Source organism: Tauraco erythrolophus, chromosome 11 (genome assembly GCF_009769465.1).
Source record: "Tauraco erythrolophus isolate bTauEry1 chromosome 11, bTauEry1.pri, whole genome shotgun sequence".
Lineage (NCBI taxonomy): Eukaryota > Metazoa > Chordata > Aves > Musophagiformes > Musophagidae > Tauraco > Tauraco erythrolophus.
The window spans coordinates 29,895,196-29,912,443 of record NC_141475.1 but is presented as its reverse complement, the minus strand read 5'-3'; the positions used below and the strand labels follow the sequence as shown (position 1 = coordinate 29,912,443).

General features: G+C 55.0%; 3 protein-coding genes across 5 annotated transcripts in view; 2 read left to right on the top strand and 1 right to left on the bottom strand.

The window, feature by feature from the left end:
- The first annotated feature begins 362 nt into the window (after window positions 1–362).
- Window positions 363–17,248, top strand: part of SELENOT (selenoprotein T) — a 27,446-nt gene continuing 10,560 nt past the window's right edge. Inside the window, exons 1-6 of one of the 3 annotated variants that reach the window (XM_086618372.1) lie at window positions 363–508; window positions 1,875–1,985; window positions 3,098–3,224; window positions 4,671–4,758; window positions 6,193–6,344; window positions 8,242–8,973. In XM_086618372.1, coding sequence (XP_086474498.1) covers window positions 363–508; window positions 1,875–1,985; window positions 3,098–3,224; window positions 4,671–4,758; window positions 6,193–6,317 — 597 coding nt within the window. In that variant the 3' untranslated portion in view covers window positions 6,318–6,344; window positions 8,242–8,973. Of the gene's footprint in view, window positions 509–1,874; window positions 1,986–3,097; window positions 3,225–4,670; window positions 4,759–6,192; window positions 6,345–6,486; window positions 7,098–8,241; window positions 8,974–17,248 lie in introns of those variants that run through there. The other 2 variants (XM_086618373.1, XM_086618374.1) reach the window with 2 other exon arrangements.
- LOC104382288 (glucose-dependent insulinotropic receptor-like) lies at window positions 13,210–14,205 on the top strand. The gene has a single exon (XM_086618738.1). The coding sequence runs from the start codon at window positions 13,246–13,248 to the stop codon at window positions 14,203–14,205; it is 960 nt and encodes a 319-aa protein (XP_086474864.1). The 5' UTR covers window positions 13,210–13,245.
- The window catches only part of ERICH6 (glutamate rich 6), an 8,989-nt gene continuing 6,764 nt past the window's right edge, over window positions 15,024–17,248 (bottom strand). The window contains exons 9-11 of the mRNA XM_086618646.1: window positions 16,187–16,339; window positions 15,704–15,929; window positions 15,024–15,293 (exon numbers count right to left, since the gene is read on the bottom strand). Coding sequence (XP_086474772.1) covers window positions 15,024–15,293; window positions 15,704–15,929; window positions 16,187–16,339 — 649 coding nt within the window. The remainder of the gene's footprint in view (window positions 15,294–15,703; window positions 15,930–16,186; window positions 16,340–17,248) is intronic.

Here is a 17,248-nt window from a genome sequence, read left to right as displayed (position 1 = left end):
GCTGCCAGGCGGCCGCCGTGCTGGCGCCTCGCTCCGCGGTTTCACGGCCCTGCTCCGGCGCAGTGCGGGGTCGGCCGCCGTCGGTGCCCCGCCCCCCCGCTCCTCAGGCACGGCCGGTGCGGGCTCCGCCGCGGCCTGCTGCCGCTGGGCGCGAGCGGCCGCTCCGCGTCCGTTCCGTCAGAAACGGGGCTCCCGCGCGCGCCACCGCCCGCCCGTTAACGGCCGCTGCCGCCGACGCACCGGCCGGGGGCGGGGCCCGCGCGCGTCACGTGGCCGCCGGCGCCTGCGCGGAGCGGGGCGGCGCGCGCGTGACCTTGCTGCGGCGGCTCGCGCGCTTCCGCGGCGGGGGCGGCCGAGGCGACATGCGGGCGGCGGGGCTGCAGGTGCTGCTGCTGCTGGCGGCGCTGGCGGCGCGGCCGGGCGGCGGCTCGGCGGAGCAGGGCGGCCTGCCGGCCAAGAAGCTGCGCATGGCCTACGCCACCGGGCCGCTGCTCAAGTTCCAGATCTGGTGAGGGCGCCCGGCAAGATGGCGGCGCCGGCCGGGCCCGCGCCTCCCCCCGTGCTCCCTCAGCGCTGTCGCGGCGGGGCCGGGCCCGGCTCGGTTCGGTTCGGCTCCTCTCGCCCGCGGCAGGCGCGCGGGCGTCCGTTCTGCGCGGGGGGCCGCGGAGGAGCGTCGGGGCCAGGCGCCGCGGGCCGCTCAGGGGCGGGGGGCGCCCGGGGCCGGGCCGGGCCGGCGGGAGCACCGTCTCGCGGGGCCCGCCCCGCGCCTCCCGGGGCCACCGCGGGCTCCCCGGCGCGGCGGGGCTGGGCTGGGCGGGCTGTCGGGCGCTGGAGAAAGTAACTGCAGAAATGGCGACTCGCCATAAACCCGCGCCGTTCGGGCCCTTTCAGCAGAAGACGCGGCGTTGTCCTGAGGCAGGGCTGCGCTCGGGAGAACCGAGGCCCCCACAGGCTGTGGCGAGGCGGCTGTGGGTTCTGCGGGCCGTATCGCGAGCAGGCGGGGGGGCCGGTCTCGCCGTTGTGTCGGGAGAACGATGCGGCGGAGCCGCTGCTCGGGCAGAGCCGAGCAGGAGCAGGAGGGGCGCGGCGGCTCCGGCACCTGTAGCTTGGGGGGAGAAGCGGCCGTCGGTGCCTGCGGCGGTTTTGGGGCGCTCCGAGGGCGGGCGGGGGGCGACGGGCGGACCCGGCGCGGCTCCGGGTGCCTCGGCGGGCGGGGAGGGCCGGGAATGTTCGCTGCGGTTCCCGGAGCGGAGGCTGGTCCGGGCTGCATGCCGCGGATCCGTGAGGCACTGCCAAAGGCGTGCTGGGCAGAAAGGACTTGATGCCTTCTGCGGTAAGCTGAGGCCGAATAACTCATTTCATTTACAACAGAGGCAGCTGGTAGAAACGTGAGCCGAAGTAGGGCTCCGTAATATTTAACTCCTCTGCAGTTGATCTGGTCATCCTTACACAGAAATAGCTGGGAGCGGTGTTACGTGTCTGTGGGCAGTCCCACAAAGAGTTAGATTTAACTAGTGAGGAATTATAACCGCATTGTGTGAAACTTTTTTTTTTTTTTGACACAGAGCAAGGCACTACTTGTGCTGACTGTCTAACCTGGCAGCTCGTTTACTGGGGAAACAAGTAATTCCTTGCTCAGTGGGCTTCCCAACACGCTGTGTGTGCTGGTGCCTGAAAGCAAATCTGTATAAACCCGGGTGCCTCGCCAGCTCTTGGTGTGGAGCTCGGCTGCCAGTCAGTCGTCCTCGCTGGCGTGAGAAGTTTTGGTTTTACCTGAATGTATCGCGAACAGCGCAAGTGCTGGTGTTGCCAGATCAGCAGCGACTGTGACATCCAGCACTCCCGTTTCGGTGACGACTCCTGTCTGTGTTTAGTGTCTCCTGAGGCTACAGGCGGGTGTTTGAGGAGTACATGCGGGTTATCAGCCAGCGGTACCCAGACATCCGGATCGAAGGGGAGAACTACCTTCCTCAACCTATATATAGGTGAGCACATGCCTAGCAGCACTAATTGTCTGTTTTGCAGTATGTGGGCTCAGCGTGGTGAGTGGTGAATGTGCATTTACGCTTAAATAATATTGAAAGTGGAAACTTAAGGGTGTTTTTCCACCATGATTACTTACAGGTTTGATTATCTTCTCTCTTCCAGATAGCCATCTCAGTTTTCCATACAAATATTACCATCTGAGTATCTGTTTGATGAGACCTGCCATGTTTCAATCTAAAGTAAATTATATAATTGACTTTTTTTCACAGTGAATTTTTCCAGCTTTCCTTTGTGATGTATCTGGACATAAATTTGCATTTGTTGCTCAGGCTTAGGCACTTAGTGACAAATTCCTGTAATAGGTTAAGGTTGCAGGAGGGAAGGGTTTGGTTTTAACTTCTAAATCAGGGAAGAGAGAACCTCATCAGAGAGACTGCCAGGATGTCATTAACTACAGTTTGGGGGGAGAAGCCCAAAGAAATTTAGAAAAAGATGAAATGGAAATAATGTTATTCCTGTTATTTAAACCACTGCGTACATGCTGGAGAGTGATGCCATGGTTAACGTGGTGGCTTCTGAACCACTTCTCGACCTAATTACTGTAATAATTACAATGCTAAGAGTGCTACAAGATTGAGTACCTCAGTGTTAATTTGCTCTCTGGCTATAGGTTTAATTCTTACAAAAAACTGTAGGGTTTTCTGCATCCACTGGGAGAACGCTTTACGAGGAAGCAGTGCTTGTCAACTAAATGTCTCTGTAATACAGAACAACTTCTTTAAGAAACTGAATGTATTATCCCACTTGGATCTGTGTGAGTTGAAAGTAAATTTCTATTTGAGGTCTGCTTATGGGAAAGAAATACGTCTGTGTGCGTGGTGTACAAGAATGGTGCCCTGAGGATGCGTGGTTTTGTTAGTATGTGTTGCTGGTTTGTGTTTTGTTTTGGGTTTTTACAGTGAGATAAACTTACTTGAAAAGTTTTGTATTCTTCTGCAATGCTCGGTTGTACACTGTCAAAATTCTAATAATTAGGTGAATTACAGCTATGTAGTGGTGACGTAGCGACTGTAAACCTTCTAAGTCACTTTTATGCGTTGTCTTTTGCTAGGCACATAGCATCCTTCCTGTCTGTCTTCAAACTAGTATTAATAGGCTTAATAATCGTTGGCAAGGATCCCTTTGCTTTCTTCGGCATGCAAGCTCCGAGCATCTGGCAGTGGGGCCAAGAAAATAAGGTAAACAGTCTACTTTATTCTTTTACTTGAAAAAGCAGTTTTAGAGTGAGAGTGCTTGGGGAGTACTTCCCAGCTCTTACTGATTTGTTTTTCATACACTGCAGCCTTCACAGAACCTTTACTCTTCTGTAACTTAATACACTTGAGAGTTTTACAGGAGCGTCATTATTTTTAATAGCAGCGAGTTGTGTTTTTGACAGACCCAGATTTGATTCTCAGCATCTCTCTCTCCAAGCTGAGGATGCTGCAGGAGGACAGCCGAGATTAATGATACTGACAAAGATGATAAAAGATTTTTTTTATTTTGTAGGGCTCAAGAATAGAGTTTCATGCTGGTGTCGTTGATGTGAAAATTACAGCTTCCCTTTTCTGTTGTCTCTCAACTAATTTTCAGTTGTTGCTTTCATCACACTTCTAATAGATTAGGCATGCACTTAGATGGTGGTGAGAAAAATCACATTGAAATTTTGTGGATGTTTTCGCAGAACATACTGGGGCATGACACACTATGCCTTGTCAGATGAATAGCCCCGTGAGTCAGTACTGGTGGTGCTAACAGATTAATGTGGTTGTACTCTGATTTATAGCAACCTTATTCCAGTTTTATTCTACTAAGCAAAAGCAATTTATAAGTTTATTAACCTGTATATATTTTACTGGGGCACAGATGCTCCAACCGAGCTACCCAGTGCAGTGGGTCTCTGTCACCAGTCAGTTTGAATGTGCAGAAGCTGTGGTGAGATATCCCGTTTAATTAAATGGGCCAAGTGCACGACAGAGCCGGACGGCTGCAGCGTGTCCGATGTGCAAACAGCTGTCTCTCTCCCGTGCTAAATGCTTTGGTGTTGCAGTAACCCGTGTGAGTGTGCCCTGTGCGAGAGAAGGGGATTAGAAAGGTGCTGGTGGTGTGCTGGAGGGAGATGCTGCGTTGCTGAAGATTGCATCATTTCGTCCCGAGGTGCCAGTGCACACAGAAAATTCCGGATGATGAGCTTGAAGAAGTGCTAGAGGGTTGACAGTTCTCGTGAACAAACGCAGTGTGACTTGCTCTGCTGTGTGTGTCTGGGCCTGTGCCAGGCCGTGTGTAGGAAGAGTTGCGTCCTGCCCTCATCCCGGCAGTGCTGCCGTAGCCGTGTGTGTGCACGCGTGTCTGCAGGCTGCCGTTGCGGTGCGCCTGGGGTTTTGGAGGAAAGGAGCGAGAAGATGTATCTGGGTTTGAATTGGGACTGTGGGTTGGGTGGTTTCAGAACGAGTTTGATGGCCGTCTAGGGCAGGCAGCGTGCGTGGCCTGTTTAGGAGTATGGAAGGAAGATGTCTGTGCAGTTGGGAGGGTACTTGGTCAGGTGCAGAGGGCAATTCAAAGACACCTGTGAACTTCAAGCGTGAATAAAATAAGCTGTGGCTCACATGGCTGAAGCATCTGTGATTCTCTCTGTTCTCTTCCAGGTTTATGCTTGTATGATGGTGTTCTTCCTGAGCAACATGATCGAGAACCAGTGCATGTCAACAGGGGCGTTTGAGATAACGCTGAATGGTGAGCTGAGAACTTGCTCTTTAAGGGAATCACATTGTGTTGCGTGTCTGCACGCGGATTTGTGAGAGCTGTTTGGGGGAGTGAGGGCTAGGGTTATGAAATGCGGTGAGTTTCAGAATGTGATGGCATGGGGTTAATTGCTGTCCCTTTGGAAACTTCAGGTGTTATATATATACACTGTGATTTTCGTCACAGCAAACTGTGAAAGTCACAGAAGTCTCACAAAGCAGTTATACAGATGTCAGTTACGTGTATTTTAAAATAGCTGTGTAACAAATTATTTATTTAGAAGAATGCTTGATCACTTGCAGTGACCGTGTTACATTCTTTCTTGGCGTGGGATGTGCAGTAGGTAAGAAATGATCGACTAGAGAAGCGTACTGTCCGGTTAATTAGATACTTCCCCTCTCCTGTTTTGTGATGTGACTTAGCCTTGCAATCCAATGGAATCTGTTGCTATTTCGAGATTTTCAGTACCAGTGGACAGCAATACTGATTTTTCAGGTGAAGAGTCTGTGGACCTTTTGCCTTCAGATTTAGTTGTAAAGGTTGTGTAAGCTTGATGGAGTGCAGGATTTTTCAAGCTCTAAATACAACCATAGAATCCAGCTCTGTGCTTTATAATCTCAATTTACGATTGTGCGGGATGTGTTTTGGTGTAGTAGTGCAGGATGTGTTTCAGGATGTGTTTTCAGAATTGGCAGCAGGGCTTTCCCAGGGGGAACAGTCACATGTGCACTTCTGGAAGTGTCTGGTGTGCATTGTGGGACAGTGGGGTTCCAGTCTGACTGTTCTGTGTAGATGAGAGCAGTTGTGTTTTTCCGTGTGGGTTGATGAAGGCTGTAGCAGTGAGGGGTATTTGAGAGAGCGAATATCTGTCAACATCCGAAAGGAATGTTGTGTTTACCCTGAAGTGTCTAGGGACCATGCTGCCTTCTGTGTTTCTGGGGCAGGGAGGGAGTAGTGGTTACAGCTATTTGAGTGGAACCCTCCAAGCCAGAGCTCGGTAGGCACAACTTTGGAGGGTCAGCCTTAGACGTGAGGCAGAGGGAGATGAAGACTAATGACACACACAAGTTTCAAAGCTTTCGTGATGATTCAGAGACTTGCTACGCTCTTCTGCTGCTCACTCATCTATTTTCAGACATTCCGTCAGTGGATATTTTGACCCTCTAAATCCATATGATGTACCTTTAAGTGGAAGTGTCAGACTCTTTGTTCTCCCAGTTGGACTGGGTTAGGCATAGCCAGAGGTTTGAAGCATATCTCTCCAGATATTTTCCTCAGCAGGATCCAGATATTTTCCTCAGCATAAAACAGTACCAACTTGCATAGCTTCCTAGATCTTTTAAATTTAATGTTTAAACTAGCCCTGTGTGTTCTCTGACTGTCAGTGTAACGGTGCTTTTCTCCCCTCTGTGTGTTCTGTGGTAGATGTTCCGGTGTGGTCCAAGCTGGAGTCTGGCCACCTTCCTTCCATGCAGCAGCTTGTACAAATTCTTGATAACGAAATGAAGCTCAATGTGCACATGGAGTCAATGCCTCATCATCGGTCATAGCCCCATCTGTCAGCACTGAAACTTCTTGTAAGTGCCCAGCTGTCTGTTGATGTGCATGTCAGGGGCTGCGTGTTGCAGATGAATGTTGTAATCCTGTGTTTGGTCACGGCAAAGTGTGTTGCTGGAGAACCAGTTCTGGTGACTTCAAATTACTTGTCTGATTTTACAGGTACTGTGTTGGGGGGAGGTTTCAGCGTGGGCTATGTTCTGCCTGTTTCAGAACTGGAAGCTGGCATTCCTTTGGGCAGAAAGAGATGTGTTACTGGGTGCAGAAGGCTGGCATTCCTTTGGGCAGAAAGAGATGTGTTACTGGGTGCAGAAGGCTGGCATTCCTTTGGGCAGAAAGAGATGTGCTGCTGGGTGCAGACAGCCTCCAGTTAGTGAACTGTGTTGTGCAGAGATCAGGAAACACCGTGTTTTGTGCCTCAAGATCGTCTGTGTCTCTGTGCCTTGTGGCCTCATGGCATCGCAGGACTCAGGAACGCAGGACGGCTCCGTGCTGCCGACTGTGTCCTGTGCTGTTCTAGCCTTTTGCAAACACTCCCTGACTGTTGGGAGCAGAGGCTTCGCCTCCATGCTTCTGTGTTTTATGAGGAACCAGTTCCACGTTCCTACGTCACCGGTGGCGTGCAAAACACGTGGCTTGCAGTTTGTCGTAGGAACGTTGATGTGCCACAAGACGACTGTCTTGGTGCAGAAGTTGTCGGTTGACACTTAGGACACCGCTTGGGAGAAACATTGCTCTGCTGTGGTGCAGTTCTTTGCACAAGAACGCTGGGGTTTGAGGGGCTGGTTCCTTGGCGTTGCCAACGGCCCCACCGCTCTCCAGTGACGGCCCCGTGCTCCCGTTGCTGCGGGCGGACGCCTTGCACGCACCTCGCCGCCTCGAGCTGATCCGTGCGTGGGTCCCAGCGGGGGCAGTAGTGACCCGGCTCTGTTCGCACACCCGCACGGCTTCCTCTGGAGCTCTGTTCAGTGTGACTTGGCTTCTGCAAGTTCCTCTTTACGTAAGCCAGAACGTGGCACGTGGAGGTTCAGGGAAACCCGAGCTCCCCGAAGCGCTGCCGGCAGCCACCCCGCGTAGGAAGCCGCGCTCTGTGACCAGCGCTCGCTCTTGGTTCTTGCCTCTTCAGAGCTTGGGCCTCACCGCCCGCTTGTTTGCCCTGTCCACCTCTCCCTCCACCCGTGCTCCTGCGGCTCCCTGAAGCACGGAGAGCCGTTCAGAGAGGTGGCTCCTTGCGAGTCCTTGTGCAGGGAGTCTGAGGAGCAGTTGGCTCGTGATTTCTGCAGGGTTTGTTCAGTTAAGTCTGGCTTGTCATGGTAGTTTAGCAGGAGTCATCGCAATCATGAAATGAGTTGGTTTGTGTTTTTAGAGTAGTGCTTAGTATTAAAGAGCCTGGTGTTTCCTGTGTTTTCGGATGGCCTTGCTGAAGCCCACGTGTACGGATTTGGAGGGTCTCGGGCAGTGTTCTTTGTCACAGAGTAGGTGGATGTCACTTTCCCGCTTACGAAGCATGCTAAGGCCGTTCTTATGTAGAATTTTCTTTAATGAGATGAGTTCAGAAAAACAACACAAAACCCTGTTCAGTTGTATTTCCATCCACGTGGGAAACGACAGGTTAGGAGAGTCGAGACTCAGTGTTTTAATGCCTCCTTCTTTGAAGTCTTGCTCATGCAAAGCCATTCTGATGGTATCCTCGTAGTAAACCCAGAATAAAATGCTAACAGGACTCTCTTGCCGCGAGTTAGGACCTCCCCAGAGGCAGCGCTCGCAATTCAGGTTTCACGACCCGAAGAGCACGTGGCCTGCTGTTGTCCCTAGTTTACAGAAGAAGCTTCGGCTTCCTCCTCCGGCAGTGCCGGGGCGTCTCGCTCGGGCGGGCAGGAGCAGTTGCCGCCTGTAACTCCTGTGTCTCCGTTCCAGGCATTAAGTGGTGGTTTCCAAAGGCAGCGTGGCTCGGACCCATGAAGGCCTGTACTGAAGACAGCACGCTGTTGGTGCAGACTGGATGCTTCTCTCGCAGCCACGTCGTGCCTCCTGAAAAAAACCTTAATGAAAGAGCTCTTTCAGTGCTGGCCCGTTGCCGATCCTGCACAGTCCGGAGTGCAATAATACTGTATAGTTTTTTTAAGGTTCCATTCGACCAGTTCACAGCTCACCAATGCAGGCATTACTAACTGTAACTTATTTTGTATTCATGTTTCACACAGTGGCAGATTGAGTTGATACCTAGTTTTTCCTTGGGAAAAAAAGTTTGTTTAATCTGTTGTATTTTATATGAATTCATGTTCTTTTTGTAGTTTAAAATGACGTTCTAGGAGTGTCTGATCTTGTCCTAAACTGTTATGTACTTGACAGCTGTTTGTCAAATATCTCTAACGTGGTTAAAGCAGGTTTGTATATTTTTCAAAATATATGGCAGAGTCGAACAGTGCATTATATACTAAATTATATGAACAAAGGTATATGCAGAGTAGTGACATCATTTTGTGACTTCAGTAAAAACCCAGATTAACTGCTCTTTCAGTGGCATTGACCAGCTCAGGAGGCTTTTCCTTGGCCGTTGAGAAGAGACGAAAAGCTGGGCCTTTCTCCTGTCCTACATAGAAACCAAGCAAGTTAATTTAAATAAAGAATTCTCATTTACTGTGTGAAGTACCTGGTTTGGGTCACTGGTGGATATTCTTAGAATTGCAATTTGAAAAAACGCATAAAAAGCCTACTTTCCACAGTCATTAATCTTGTGTGTGTCTTGCCTGAGCTCCTGACGACCTGCGTGTCCTGGAGGGAACACCCGGAGCTTTGTCCTGCCCTTGGTGCGCCCGCCCAAACTCAGCTGCCGGGGGGGCTCGGGTGCTGCCGTGCCAGCAAAGCTCACTGGGCTGAAGCCAGGTCCCAGGCACAGTTCTCTTGCCGGGGCTGGGAATTTTCCTCGGGCTGACTTCCCGGGTCGGCGCAAGCTGCGCCCTCTGCCCTGCGGTCCCTCGTCACCGCCGTTCTCCGGCCCCGGTGTGCGCCAGGCCGAGCGGCTGCGTGCCGGGGCTGGTCCCGGCAGCACCCGCCTCCCTCTGCTCCTTGTCCCCGCTCCACGGCACGGGTTCACACCTGTTGTAAGCCCACCTGAAGTACTTCCTGGCTCCTTCCTACTGCCCGTGACCTGTGGGTGGGGAGGGAGGTTTTCTCTGTTGGGCAGTAGATGGGAGGAGGTGGCAAGCTGCAGAGCCGTGGTGAAGGCTGGTGTCGTGTTTGGAAGAACTGTCTTGACCCTCCCCGAGGCTTTAGGGGCTGATGTAGGAAACGTTCCCGGTAACGCAGCTCTGCCCGCCCGGCTGAGACGCGTCGGTGCCAGCTGCTGTGGAGGCGTTGCTGACCACAGCGCTGAACGCAGTGGCCTCGAGGCTGCTCTGACTCGGATGGAATCATCTCCTCAGGTAACTCGTGCCTTCTATTCCGAAACAGATTAACCAACTTGTCTGGTGTGGATGGAGTTTCAGTTTCTCGTTAATTACTCACTTCAGAGAAATCGGACAGAAAACAAACAAACGCACAGATGTGTTGCTAGGCTGAGGTTTTCCGTGAGCTGTCACAGTACCCACCTAGAGATACCTGCCCTCGGACTGCTCGCTGCCCCCAGTGTTCCTTCTCTTCCATCCGAGTGCGATGGTTTGTCGATACGTTGGAGCTGGGCGTGTGAGAACCTTTGCTGATGTCCCTGAAATGCACCAGAAGCCTTTTCCGTTGGGGTCACGGGCTGGGCAGAGTTTTGGTCGTGTCTAATCGCTCTGAGTTGCAGGGTGCGCAGAGCAGACTTGTTTTTATGAGCTGGACCAAGGCTCACAGTCGCTCTTCGTAGAGCGCTTCCAAATGGAAAATCCGAACAATCAAATGGACACAAAGGACCCTGACGGTCATTAAGGGCAGCGGTACCTGCCAGCCATCCTGTAAACCAGTTGCCAAACACCAGCTGATGACTCAATGTTTGTGGTGCTTTAACCAGGAGGACTTGTTCTAGGCTGAAATCGCTGTTTCCTGACGTCTGGCTTAGGCCCAGCGGGGCAGTTTGGGCTCCCAGGTGTCCTGAGCCTGGCACCTGCCTCCTGCAGTGCCCGGGATGGACCCCAGGGTGGGCGTACGCCGCTTGCCATCTGTCCTCTCACCGCCCAGCCCCCAGGAACACTCGGCGTGGGGCTTTCTGTGCCCTCCGTGCTGTCTGTATTCAGGAACCCTGGAACAGTTTCTCCTCCTTGGCTCATCTTATTAAACGTCTCCGTCTTCTTCCAGTACCTCAAGGGGGCCTACAGGAAAGATGGGGAGAGGCTGTTCAGGAGGGCCAGTTGTGATAGGACAAGGGGTAATGGTTTTAAAATAGAGGGAAGTAGATTCAGATTGGATATTAGGAAAAAATTTTTTACCATGAGAGTTGTAGAACACTGGAACAGGTTGCCCAGAGAGGTGGTGGATGCTCCATCCCTGGAGACGTTCAAGGCCAGGTTGGACGAGGCCCTGAGCAACCTGATCTAGTTGGAGATATCCCTGTTCCTTGCAGGGGGGTTGGACTAGATGGCCTTTGAAGGTCCCTTCCAGCCGTAACCATTCTATGATTCTATAAGGGTCCGGCACTGGCGTGGCCGGGGGGTGGTGGGAAGCCCAGGTACTCGCCTGTTGTGCTGGTGGTGAAATTGCAGCTTTTCACTCTCCCTCCTGCACAATGCTACTTGTAATTTTAAAATGAAGGTGTAAAGACCCATTTATCTAAAAAAAGCCTTGTTTGAACACTTGATTGATTTCACTTACGTGCAAAACGGGTGTTAAATAACGGATCTGAGGGGCAAATTCAGGCTTGTTGATGTGGGCTTGTTGGCACAAGGGCAGATGATGGAGGTCTGGGGGGGCTGCCGTGAGCTGGGGCAGACTAGGGAAGGGCAAAAATTGGGTCTTGTGTTTCCCACTGCAAGCGCAGAAAAACGGGCTGATACACGTGAGCCGTTCAGCAGAGATCGGTGCTGGGGTCTCGTCTGGCACTGGCGTAAATCAGGCGTAACCCTGCTGAAAACTGGGATTACTGTGGCGTAACAGGTCAGGATCAAACTCCAGGGTGTCATCTTCGTCTTGCAAAGTCAAAAGATTTAGAAGCTAGAAGATATTAATCTGATCAAAGATTTCGACCCAGGCAGCCATGCCCGAGCCTGCCCGTTTTCCCGGAGCCAGGCCGCACGGAGCAGGACGCTGCTCTGCCCCAGGCCCTGCGGCAGGGGGGCACGGTCCCTCGCTCCATCCCCGGGGAGAGCCGGGCTGCAGGGAGGCGAGGGGCAGCAGGCACGTGCCAACGCGGGGCACCTCTGGTAATTTTAGTACGGGATTTTGCCCAGCAGACCGCGTTAGGGGCTTTGGTGTGGATTAAACCTCAGCTGTTCCGTTGAACGTCTGGTCTGTGCCCGTTCCCAAAGGCGCGACACCCCACCGACACCCCTGCGCCGAGACCAGCGCGAGCCTGGCAGAGCGGCAGGAGCGGTGGCCCCACCGCCCCTCTCCTGGGGACAGGCTGTGCCGCCAGGCGCTGTGCTGCCAGGCACTGTGCCCGCTGTGCCCGGCTGCCTGGCTACGGCAGCGCGGCACGAGCCCCTTCCAAATGGTGTTTGCAGTGCTATTAGCAGAGCCATCACGCTGCTCATTAGCAAGAACTTGCAACTAATATCTGTCTTGGACTGATAGACTTGAATTTCAAATCTGTAATAAATGTGAACCTAATGAATAGAGTATGTTTATCCAGAGCCTAATTTGCCATAAATTTGCTTTTTTTGGATTTGTTTACTGTGCGACTTCCTACTAGTGTCGCGGTTGCAGCTGCGCAGAGTAAAAGCTCATTGCAGGTGTGTTTGCTGACCTGTGGCCAGGAGAACCTGGTAAAGGTGGGACAATGAGAACTCTCCAAGCATTGTCCCGCTCCCCTGGCATCTCCAATGTGCCCGTATTTCCCATGGTATTAGTGCACTGACCTGCAAGATTTTCTGCGCTGGTCAAGGTAGTGCTGCCCGGCTGTGCCCCGGCGGTGCGGACAGGCTGCCCAGCTGTGCCCTGGCGGTGCGGACAGGCTGCCCGGCTGTGCCCCAGCGGTGTGGACAGGCTGCCCGGCTGTGCCCCAGCGGTGCGGACAGGCTGCCCGTCCGTGCCCCAGCTGTCCCGGACCCGAGGAGGTGCTTCCTTTGCCATTCCCCCTTCCCCACATGCTCCCATCCGTGAGCTGAATCCGGAGGCTGCGAGGTGTCCCCGTGTCAGATGCCATACACGGCAGCCGGGGCTGTTGGCTACACAGCATGTGTGTCCTGGCGCAGTGGGTATTCCTGTGGCCCCCCACCTCCCCATTGCCCAGGGGCAGTCCCCCAGGGAAGATGGTGTGTTGGCCACCCAGCCGTGGGCACGCGGGGAGGAGCATGGATCATCAGCGTCCCCATCCTCACTGGCTGCTCATCTTGGCTTTGTTTGGCAAAGCAGCTCCTTATCGCCTGCGTCACAGGCGTGCCCGGCAGCCGGCCGAGCCAGCAGTGCCCGGGCGCTGAGCTCCTGCCCTGGGCGCTCCGCTCTGTGACAGTCCGTGCTGAGCGCAGGTGAGGACGCTGGGTCTTCTGCATCTCGGAGCACCCCTGCAAGCGTGGAGCCAAATCGGATGGGTAGGAGGGAGGCCAAGAGCCCTGGAAAAACCACCAGCGACTCGCGGCAACTGGGAAGGTCTTGGAGGTCTCCTGGGATGGACAAAGCGCCCCTTGAAGGACTGACTTAGGTGCTGCTGGCCCCGGGCTGCAGTTGGAGGGTCTGAGGCACTTCTGTCTCATCTCTCCAGCTCAGCCACACATCTCCTTATGGTGGGGTTTTTCTGCACTGGGGACAAGTTTTCCTGGGCATCTCGTTCAACCCTCCTCACCAGGGAAGATGGTCAATGTCCTGTATGCCGTGCTGCACTCCCTCCTGAGCTGCCTCATCCCACCAGCCAACCTGCTGGTAATCCTGGCCGTCTACCAGCTGATGAGGAGGCAGCCAGGCACCAGCTACGTCTACATCCTCAACCTGGCCACCGCCGACCTGCTGGTGGGTGTGATGAGTGTCGTCGAGGCGTTGGATGACATCTTCGATGGGGCTTTTGACTACAGCAAGTGCTTCTGCCTCCTGCGCATCGCCATGAGCATGACGCCGTGCATCGGCTCCATCCTGACCCTGCTCCTCATCTCCCTGGACAGGTACCTGGCGGTGACGCTGCCGCTTTCCTACCCCACCCTCCTGAAGAAAACGCCCATAGTCCTCTCCCTTGTTGTGCTCTGGATGCTTGCCTTCCTTTTTGGGCACTTGCCCGTGATCTTGCCCTCCCTCCAGCGAGGCAATTACACAGGCTCCTGTGGGCTCCTGCACGTGGCCAAGAGTGAGTACCTCTACGTGATCTGCTTCGGCGTCTTTGCCCCGTCCCTGCTGGTGCTGGTGTGCCTGTACGTCTCGGTGGGCAGCATCGCCTACGTGCAGCACAAGCGGCTGCAGTGCGCCCGCGCCCCGCCGGGGCCCCTCTGTGCCCGCCTGCGCCACTTCAAGGCGCTGCGGACTGTGCTCCTCGTCATCGTTGGCTTCAGCCTCACCTGGGGCCCCTACCTGGTGGGGGGCACCGTGCAGGCTGCCTGCAGCTCCTGCAGCCTGGCCAGCCCGCTCTTGGATGCCTTGTTCCTGCTGGGCGAGACCAACTCCCTTGTCAACCCGCTCATCTACGCCCTGTACAGCAGAGACATCCGGAGCCACCTCGCAAAGCTGCTCCAGTGCAGGGTGAGGGGCCGGGTGAAGCCCCTGGCCCTGAACATCCGGACCATCGGGAGCCGGGGCAGGGGCTGGCCTGAGGCACCCACATCGTGAGGGGTCCGTGCCCCACCACCTCCACCCCTGCTGCTCCCGCAGCCGCCGGCCACGGCGGAGCCCGGTGCGCAGAGCCGCGTTGGCTGTTGGTGAGCTGCCGCCAAGGGGCTGCGGCTCGTCCAGGCGCTCTGCCGTCCGTGTTAACAGCCTCCTGTCCCCGGCGGCCGCGCAGACGTCGCCGAGACAGTGACCTTTGGTTGCTTTGGGTGAACCAGGCTTCTGTCCCTCTCCCTGCACAGGGCACCGCTGCGGCTCGCACCTGCCGCAGGCTGAGCCGCATCCAGCGCTGGCGCCGGGGAAGGCTGGGCATCCCGCTGGGGCCGTGTCCTCGGCAGAAGCGCCGGCTGCGCAGAGCGGTGCGCGTGCCGGTGGCTTCTGAGCAAACACCTCCTCCTCGTGTACCTGTCACAGGCCACGACTGAGCCGGGGGCTGTTTGCTTTTATCTTTGTGCCACGTCCGCGGGTTGAAACTGGTCAGCCTGGGCTGGCTTCTGCTGGGAGCGAGAAGGGAGGGTGCTCGGGAGCGAGGCACCGACATCCAGCACGGATTTACCCTGCCCCGAGCAAAGCCCCGGTTCGTGCCTCCGTGGCCAAGATGCGCTTCAGCGTGGGCTGACAGGGAGATCTGGTCTGGCACTCCCTGCCTGCCCGCATCCCTCGTGCTGCGTGAGACCCCGCTGGGGCGCGACGGCCCCGGGGGACGCCCCGTGTTGCCCCGCGCCGTGGCAGGGCCGGGCTGCAGGCAGAACCTCGCGGAGTGCGCGTGGGCGCCGTGGCGTCGGGAGCATCGCCGGCCCGTCTCACACCACACGTGCCCGTCAGAGCTCAGCGTTTACTTTTGCCCTGACCCAGCTGCGTACCTCGTCGCTTGTGTCAGCAGCTGTGCAAAGCTGTAAGACCTTCAAAGCCTGTGTGGTCAGGTACGCCGGAGGCTTCATTTTGTCCCGGTGCTCGTTAGAAGGAAAGTTTAAGCACCCGCGCAGCCTGTCGAAGAGCTGCAGAAGCCTCACCCTGCGGGCCAGCAGCAGGAGCTCGTCTTCACCCGGGTGGGCAGGGGCTGGCGGCTGGCTGGCATCGGCACCGCGGACCTGGGGAGCGGAGGTGCGCGGTGTCAGCGGAGCACAGCGCCGCAGGACGGGGCTGTGGTCTCTCCCTCCCAGACAAACCTGCCCCCATGGCAGGAGCCCACGGAGGACGGGAGGCCCGCGCTGGGGTGACCCTCGGGGACGCAGCCGGGGACACCGGGACCCCACCCAGGAGCAGTTCCCGATCTCAGCCTCTTGCAGAGAGCCAGAGCTGCTGGCACTGGCATGGGACGGAGCATGGGTTCATCTCCACTGTTTGCTGTTCTGGGGGCAGGGCCATGGGGCAACTCAGGGAGCACCCACCGTGGGACGAGCGTGCTTCCCCACGGATGGGAGCTTCCCTGGCCACCCCGCTCCCGCTGCGGGGAGCGGCTTCGCGTGGAGCTGCCTGTGCACGTGAGAAATACCTGAACCTTGGTTCCCACGTTGAATTTTGCTTGTTGCCCCATGGCGAGGAAGGAAACGGCGATCTTGTCCTGGCCCAGGATCCTGACCCCCACGTGCCGGTTCAGGGAGATGAAGATGGGGCTTAGTGGGACTTGGGGTCCTGATGACTTGGTGCTGTTCGGCCATGTCCACCTTCTCACCCTGCTGCCTGCTTGGTCCAAATACTGCCCTCCCTGAATACTCATGGTTATCCTAAAAGAGAGGAAAACCAAAGCTCTGAACCCTGCAGCTCCCATGACCTACGTCCATTTTTGCCCAGAGGGACGGGACTGGGGCACAGCTCGCTGGGGGTCCAACCCCACCTCCAAGACCCAGCTGGGGTAGCCCTGCTCCTCTGGGAGGCACCTGAAGCAGGACCCATGAGCTGCTATCTATTAAAAATACCCTTTATGACCTTGAAATTTAAAACGTGCACTGGAGCAAAACTGCTCTGACCAACTTGAACGTACCACACAGCTCCGTTCGGATAATAGCAGGTACTTCTGCCATCGGACTGAAACACCGCTTGTATCCCGGCGTTACTCGGCTTGTCTTCCTGCACGATGCAAAGGCGCCGGTTCTTCTCCCGTACAGCAATGATTGCCAGATTTCCAGATGGATAGCTGTCATCAGGTAAGGTGTTCACAACCCCTGTCTTTGTCTGGTCGGTCTATTATTACATACTAAACATTTCAGAGCGCTACTTTGGAGTATAAAAATCGACGTATTACTGGGAGCGCTGCGCTGAAGGCAGAGCAGTGGTGGGCTGCCAGTGCTTTTCTCCTGCACTGAAGTGTCCTGTATCCACTGACAAAAAAGCAGTTAGAGGTACAGAATACCTTTTTGTTGTTTTCTAACCAATAACTCAGGCAGAACTTCGTGAGTTTATTTTAAAGACACGCTCTGGGGCAACGCTTACGATTGAAAGTACGAGCCTCGCAAAGCGAAGCGATCAAAGTACACAACGTGGGTGATGGCAGGGAAAACAGGGGCAGGTAGTATTCTCCCAGAGAAAAATACCCAACAACTGGGGGAGAAAAGGCCCTTGCCCCAGAAACCTGACTTGAACGTATCCAAACAGCAGGTACTTGGCACCTCACTGGCGTTTCCCTCCTGCAAGACTTGCTGCTGTGAGCGCACGCGTTTATGGCACTTTTGCCATTTCCCACCGCTGCGACCAGCAGCATCCCTGGGCCAAAGGCAGCCTGGAGGGCAGGGCAGAGAAGTCTCAAGCCCATTTGCTTTGGCGGCAGAGCTCAGGTACACTTTCGTACACCCTTGGGTCAGAAAGAGGTCAGCCACAGTAAGAAAAAATAATGTGGGCAACTTAAACCATTATGGCTTAAATAATGGCAAAGGCAGCCTGAAAGCTAAGGGGTCCTTTGGTGTAACTAACTGCCACGTTTTTATTTCTACAAACAGTATTCCTAGTTCCACTGGTAATTTCAGTTTGTGCACCTCTTACGTACTCCCACCCGCAGGACAGAGACGTCAGCCCTGTGCCGGTGCTGGTGCCAGTGGGAAACGTTGTG

Excerpts from the sequence above, each read along its gene's own strand:
- LOC104382288 (XM_086618738.1), top strand. The coding sequence starts at position 13,246 with ATGGTCAATGTCCTGTATGCCGTGCTGCACTCCCTCCTGAGCTGCCTC.